Here is a 7,262-nt window from a genome sequence, read left to right as displayed (position 1 = left end):
GCCTAGAAAACTATAGGTTGTCCGAAGAATAATAGTGTTAAAACTAAACAAGAGTTTGAAGGCTTAACCGCTCATACTTTTATAAGTTTATTATACTTTTATAAAAATATACAACATGAGTGAACTAAATTGGGCATGGTTATCCTAAATTTCCATTTTATAACTTTTAAGTTATTCTAATATGTCATCTAAAAACTTATAAAGTTATAATGGGAAACCACTTAGATTATTCAATTTCCAATTTAAACGTGCCTCCTATGTGTAATTATCAATTTATCATCATTGACAGTCTCTACAAATCCAATATAAACCATTTCTTCCGTTTTCATTAATCTTTTCATCAAACGAAAATATCAAAGATAATTTTCATAGCCATAAAGCACTCAATTATAATTACAATTTAGTAATTTACAACAAACAAGAGGGACTGAAGACGAAACTCAAAAGAAAATCAAAGGACTTGAAAGTAAAGTATTTTGGGCACCTTAAAAAACCAAGCGCCCCAAGACAATTACACACATTAAACAAGACACAAATTTGTACAATTTCTTCCAAAAGTACTCACATGCTCCTAGAGGATCCAAGAGCTTTGACTGCGCCGGCTCTCAAAACGAACTGGTGGTAGAAGGCGGCGATGGCGGCTCCGATCATCGGTCCCACCCAGAACAACCACTGCACAAAGTTCACATATTTGATTAACTTGTGTGACAAATTTTGATTAAGATGGTGGTAGACATGACATGAATAATAAAACTTACTTGGTCATCCCAGGCCTTTTCTTTTCCGTACATGACGGCCGCACCAAAACTACGAGCCGGGTTGATTCCAGTGCCGGTGATTGGGATGGTGGCCAAGTGAACCATGAATACGGCAAATCCGATAGGGAGAGGTGCCAATACCTTAAAAGTTAAATAAAAACAATTATATATAGAAAAAAACATAAAGAGTACCGTATAAATGTCACTACTAGAAAACTGGGCGGTTTTTTATGCCAAATTTGTCAGAAGTACTTACGGGAACATGGGAATCTCGTGCATTTCTTTTGGGGTCAGTGGCTGAAAAGACGGTGTAAACGAGGACAAATGTGCCGATGATTTCAGCACCCAAACCGGTGCCTTTGCTGTAGCCATCTGCGAGCTCGTTGGCACCGCCACCATAAGTATTGTAGTAAGTCTTTTGGAAAGCTTTCACCAGACCGCAACCGCATACGGCACCCAAGCATTGAGCCACAATGTACATGAATGCCCTCGGGAGTGTCACCTTTCTAGCCAAAAACAGCCCAAAAGTCACCGCAGGGTTAATGTGTCCTCCTGGTCAAAATTATTCACCACAACATTATTATCAAATTAATTAACTAGTTAATAGATTATACTAAACTCTTAAGCATATGCCTATCACCGAAGACATTTCCGTCAAAAATCTGTTGGTAACGCTTTTACCGACGAGAATTCGTCGGTGATAGTTTGTCAGGCATATAAGACCATATGTAATGGGGCTTTATAAGGGCATGAAAGATTTTGATAATGCCCTTACACCATTACTAATGGGCATTATAGGGGCATGAAGAGTGAGGGGCATTTCTATAATAATGCCCAAAGAGAAGAAAAATAATGGAAAGTAATAAATGAAATGGGCATTAACCATTACACTTTTTTTAAAAGGGCATTATGATGATGATGTGGTGAAAAATGCCCCTTAGTGGGCATTAACCATTACCTATGGTCTAACCATCGGTAATTTAATTTCCGATACCCACAAATATTAGCGACGGATTGCCGATAGGCATTTTAGCGACGAATTACCGACGCGTTGTAAAAAATAATTAATAAAATTATTTTTCACTAACATGATGACTTTAATTTTCCGTTGGTAATACTCATTTTGTTTAGTAGTGAAAGGGGAAAAGTTATCAACCTGAGATGCCGGCAGTGCAATATACTAGAACGAAGATCATGCCACCGAATGCCCAGGCAATACCAAGAATGCCAACACCACCGCATTGGTCGGAACTGTGGGCTGGGTCGGTTTGGGACTTGTAGCCGATTACAGTCAAGACAGTGATGTAAAGGAAGAGAAGGGTAGCAATGAACTCAGCAATGATGGCTCGGTAAAAAGACCACTTGGTGAGCTCTTCCGCATCGAAGAGGTCAGCCGGGGGAGGGTCTTGGTAATCTTTTGCACTGTACTCATGCTCACCAACCTCAACGTCTTTGCCCATTGTTAGACTATAATATAAGTTAAGGGTACTATTGTATCTTAATTAATTACTCTTCAAAGGGAAAGAAAGAATGGAGTGGTGGATGAGGAGAAAGCAAGTGAGAGTGTATTTATATACATAATGTTTTGTCATGTAACGTTTTTTTTTTTTTTTTTATAAAAAGTACCCGTTATTCATCACTCTCACTCACCGCCGCCCATTCTATTTTTTATCATCCAATTACAACTAACTTTTATGCCACCTGGATTCCACTAGCCAATCAGTGATCAGAGTTGGTAAGGAGTAATTTTTTTTTTGCTAACCCAGCCAATCATTTTATTAGCATTATCTTTACCGGAAAATAATTCATGGCTATAAGTCCACCGTCCAGCATACTATATTTTGTCTCTTGGATTACCGTTTATTTTATGTTTATACATCCAAGGGTTAGTGTTGTTAAAACTTTTTGGATTAATGGGTTGAATTGTTGAACTCGAATACGGACCCGTTTAACCCATTTATCTAAATACGGCAAAATGGTTGACGGGTGTAAACAAGATGCAAACATGTTCATCGGGTTGGCAGGTTGGAAAAAATTGGCTAAAGGTTACCGATTCGACATATGTTTAATTAACTAAACAAGTTGGTTGACCGACTTGTTTAGATAAGCGAGTTAAACAGGTCAACATGGACACAACTAGTTTTATTAAACTAGGCAACCCGGACACGACCCCTTTATTAAACGGGCTACATGTAAAAATCCAAAACCTAATTATTTTCAAATTATATATATATATATATATGGAACCCATTAAGTCTAACCAATTTTTAGAATAATCTTAACCATCTAAACTCATCAACTTTTGATTTTGACCTTTTAAACTCAAATAAAAAACTGTAATAGAAGTTATATTCTCTCTCTCCCACGTCGTATCCTCCCCACGTTCCTGTAACTTCCTCCCCACGTTCCTGTAACTTCCATGTACACTTCCTTTTAAATGTATCTCAAACCTACATTTTTGCCCCCATTCCCCTCCATCGCTCTCTATCTCTCAATTGCGCTTTCAAAAGTAAAATTGAAGCATCGATTTCTGGCAACACAACCTGTCTTTGAAGCACCGATTCCAAGAATCACCGCTTCTTTACCTCCGAAAATGTCAAAAGCATGGGCTTAGTTCTCCGGCGACGTGAAGATATCTCGCCGATCAATGGAATAAATGTCTTCTTCGCTTGTATAAACACACTAATCTTCCACCTTCAACCGTGAATCATCATCCCTAGATCTCAATAAAGATGGTAAGTTCTTTTAATTTTCAACTTCTAATTTCTGGTTTGAATCGATTAATTCTGTAATTTATTTTGTTAAGATAACGGGGGATGTTTATGTTCCTCCATAATCCAATATAAGCTAAACAACGAGTTGTTATTCTGATTCATGGAAGGCTAAAATCGAACACAATGGAAATTAGGGAACAAATTTTGTTTCTATTTGATTTAATTTGACCTAATTTTAACCTATTTATTTACATCTGATGTTGCAGCGTTCTAGGGTTTAAACAGAGAAATTAGGGATCAAGATGGAGCCAACAAAAATAGTAGATGGAAGTTCGTTAAGGTAATTTGCATAAATCGTTTATTTCACATCACGATTTTGTTTCTTTGTCTCAGAACCTAAATGGGTTTAAGGGATCTTGAAGATTATTAGAATGTTTGATGAAACAATCTATATAATTTGATATTTCTTATTGAAATTCTAAGGCTTTGTTTGTTGATTGTAGCATGGTTAATGTTGGATTTATTGCATGTACTTATGCTGTCAGTATCACTATGCCCTCATTCTTCTTCTTATGGTTAAAGGCATTGGGTATTGATAATATCTTAGGGTTTGATTGGCTGCATCACCATCATCTGAATCAATGGTCAAAGCTCTTCAAGTATTGTATTCACTTGGAGTTCTTGATGATGATGCAAAACTTACTTCGCCAGTAGGATTTCAAGTTGCGGAGCTACCATTGGTATATTAATCTTAATCTTTTATATCCTCCATTTATTTATCTGAAAAACACATTATTCATTAAAATTATTCACACAAACTATGCACCGTAAAATTGTTGGTTTTAGGATCCCATGATCTCAAAAATGATCATAGCATCAGATCAACTTGGATGTTCTGAAGAAATAATAATTCTCTCTGCCGTCCTCTCAGTTCAGTTGATTTAAATTGTACCATGGCCCATTGTTTCTCATTCTTATCTTTATAGATTGTTCATATTCTAATAAATAAAGATATAACTTTTCAGTCAATATGGATATCCGTTAAGGGGCAGAGAGAACTCGATGAGGCCAAAGTGAGATTTGTCACAGCCAAGGTGTGTTATAGTAAGTATATTACATAAAAGCCCTTTGTATATGCAACAACTGAAGAGTGGCGGCCTGATGTCTCACGTTATGTCCCCCTGATATTGAGCTAGATGGAAGCAGGCTTTTTCCCATTGACAAGCTCAATATCGTGCAGCCCACACCCGGGTGGTGGAGGAGTCTGAGAATTAGATGAGGCGGCACAAATTTGCTGATATGTATGACTCCTTTGGTTCTTTCTAAATGTGCGAATTAGGCGGGTTGAAACGGTATTTTCTTCTTCTAAAGCTTTAAGTTTTTTTTTTATAAATATTACTTTATCAAATATGATCGTCATAATCATATTATACAATACTATGCTATTTTATTTTATTTTATTAAAGTGATTAAAGATTTATGTCAAGGTGACAAAATGAACGGGTCAGGTCGGGTAACATGTCAAAATGTGTTAAAGTTGAAACGTGTAATTTTATAGTGAGGGCCAAAATGCGTTTAGGTTGAAACAAATAATTTTATATCATTTGCAGGTGTTATGTAGAAGGTATAATATCATTTGCAGGTGAAGCAACTTAATTGCTTTCCTAAAAAGTTGATGATTGTTTCATTTGTCAAATGCATACATCTATATTTCTATAAATTAAGGTGTTTGAGATGGGAAAATAGCAACGAGAAGGTATACTAATTAGTTGTGATTTCACGCTTCCCCATGATTTATACATTGCAGTACTACTTACTATTACTAATCAACTTGAAGATCTTTTTTCTCCATTCTTAAGTTCTAATAAATAATAAGTGATTCAAATATTATAGGAAAAATATAGTTAATTTTCAAACAACCCATCAAATTTAATTTGTTATATGCTATAGGTTTTGTAAGCTCAAATGGCGTTTATTAGGCCATATGTTATGGGGTGCCGTTGAGGCGAGGGCTTGGGGCAAATTACGGGAGTTAGGAAGGAGAAAAAGAAGGAACCATGTGGGCGTCGTTGGAAGACGGGAGCGTGGAACCATAACATAGAGGCGTTGTTGGAGCGTGGAGCACCTATTCGTTTGATTAACTCAAAATATATTATTAATTTTCATGTTTTTTTATTTACTTAATAGGGATACATCAAAATATCCGGTGGAAACTCCCCTAGAGCTCCAACATTCTTGTCATGTAAATGAATATCTGATAACATTTATTCATGAATCATAAGTTCATAATTTTGTATTGTTATTCTTAATTTCATTATTATTTTAAAGACATCAAAAGATGGTATATAATCTTTTATTTTTGTTGATTGGAATGTAGTTATGCAATTTGCAAGGCCTTTCTTGCAAATTATTATTTTAAGGACATTTTTTTTCCCTGAGTTTTTGTTCTAGAAAGGTCAAAAATGAAAAATTGTTATGGGGTTTGAGGATTAAATATTAAGAGCCTTTATTTAAATACACTTTATAAGCTATAACTGAACAAGTAGGATGTTTCAACTATCTAACTACTTATCCATATACATGTGGATTAATATGCCCCCTTCGAGCTAAACGAAACGTAATAACATGAAACTTGGACTTAATAGTAGTAAAAATTAGGAGAGATTTCCATTGAAGACCTGCCAAGTGTCTTGAAGTTGAGAAATGAACTTTGCCTAGCGCGCGCACGCGCATACACACCGGACGTGTATACAACTAATGTTTTTGTTTGGAATGGAAGGAAAAGATACTAATGTTATTATGACATGAAAAAGCCCGTCCACCGGACGGGTATTAAACTAGTTATGTTTCGGACCATCTCAGAATTATCATCCCTAATAATATATTAATGATGTGTTAAAAATGTATTTCTTGATATCTAAGACAAAATAAATGGGATTACCTTCTTATAATCTTGACATTTTTATTAATGATATGTCATCCATACAAAATACCTCCCTATAATGTTGACATTTTTTATGATATGCTAATATGTTTTTTGCAATCTAATTGATATAAAATTTTAGACTTTCAAAACACGAGTTTTTATCGATTGCATCTACTTAAACCTTGATATAGTACTTATTTTTTTTATGTGTTATCTACTTAAACCTTGATATAATACATATTTTTTTATGTGTAGTGTAAGTTTTAATCATGTATCTGTACATAGGAATACATGACCAGATGCTGGAGGATAAGGTAAAGACATTTTGAAACTACCTTCTGCTGATGATATATGGTCTGAATTTAGGTAAAATTTTCAATCTTATACGATTATTATTCGAAATGATCCTTTTTTATACAATTTTGAATTTTAATTAGTTGAATAGTTGAATTAAATTGGGTTTCAGATCTGAAAGTTAGATTTAATTGGAACAACTAACATCATATACAGCTTCTTATAGTATAATTGTTTCGATCATTTACATCGATCTAATTATGTTAGATGATTAGCAAGTTATTTGAATTGTATGCAAGTATTTAACAAATTTCGAAAGTTCTTTTTTATAGTAACCACCTCTCACAACTTACCTTTTGACATATTTTGGTAACATTTTGACAGCTACTTCGGTGCTGTTTGTTTTTGCTTATAACATCTGCAAAATGCTTATGTGTGCAGGCGGACAGACATAAGATGTTGAAGACTGTTTGTTTTTTTTTTTAAACAGATCTACAAATAGCTTCTTTCATCTTAAAAAAAAAGCTCAGAATCTTTGCTTCAAACATCTTCACAAAACCTAATCCAAAC

General features: G+C 34.8%; 1 protein-coding gene and 1 long non-coding RNA gene across 13 annotated transcripts; one reads left to right on the top strand and one right to left on the bottom strand.

The window, feature by feature from the left end:
• Positions 1 to 340: 340 nt before the first annotated feature.
• LOC110868323 (probable aquaporin PIP2-4) lies at positions 341 to 3,493 on the bottom strand. Its single transcript, XM_022117456.2, has 4 exons — positions 1,915 to 3,493; positions 1,015 to 1,310; positions 759 to 899; positions 341 to 672 (listed from the first exon to the last, which is right to left on the bottom strand). The coding sequence occupies exons 1-4, from the start codon at positions 2,216 to 2,218 to the stop codon at positions 562 to 564; spliced, it is 852 nt and encodes a 283-aa protein (XP_021973148.1). The 5' UTR covers positions 2,219 to 3,493; the 3' UTR covers positions 341 to 561.
• On the top strand, positions 3,234 to 5,838 carry LOC110868324. Of its 12 annotated transcripts, none has more exons than XR_004862502.1 (5): positions 3,351 to 3,493; positions 3,739 to 3,812; positions 4,080 to 4,212; positions 4,498 to 4,566; positions 4,669 to 5,838. It is a non-coding gene; the product is annotated as an uncharacterized LOC110868324 (long non-coding RNA). The 12 variants fall into 12 exon arrangements; XR_004862504.1 differs by having other exon boundaries at positions 4,498 to 4,576; XR_004862499.1 differs by having other exon boundaries at positions 3,976 to 4,212.
• The last annotated feature ends 1,424 nt before the right edge of the window (positions 5,839 to 7,262 follow it).

This window comes from Helianthus annuus, chromosome 7, assembly GCF_002127325.2.
Source record: "Helianthus annuus cultivar XRQ/B chromosome 7, HanXRQr2.0-SUNRISE, whole genome shotgun sequence".
In the NCBI taxonomy this organism is placed as follows: domain Eukaryota; kingdom Viridiplantae; phylum Streptophyta; class Magnoliopsida; order Asterales; family Asteraceae; genus Helianthus; species Helianthus annuus.
Note: the sequence above shows the minus strand (reverse complement) of the source record. Positions and strands in the feature narration are given on the sequence as shown.

Excerpts from the sequence above, each read along its gene's own strand:
- LOC110868323 (XM_022117456.2), bottom strand. The coding sequence starts at position 2,218 with ATGGGCAAAGACGTTGAGGTTGGTGAGCATGAGTACAGTGCAAAAGAT. Across the intron at positions 900-1,014 it reads CACGAGATTCCCATGTTCCC|GTATTGGCACCTCTCCCTAT; the intron begins GTAAGTACTTCT and ends TTAACTTTTAAG. Across the intron at positions 673-758 it reads AAAAGGCCTGGGATGACCAA|TGGTTGTTCTGGGTGGGACC; the intron begins GTAAGTTTTATT and ends AACTTTGTGCAG.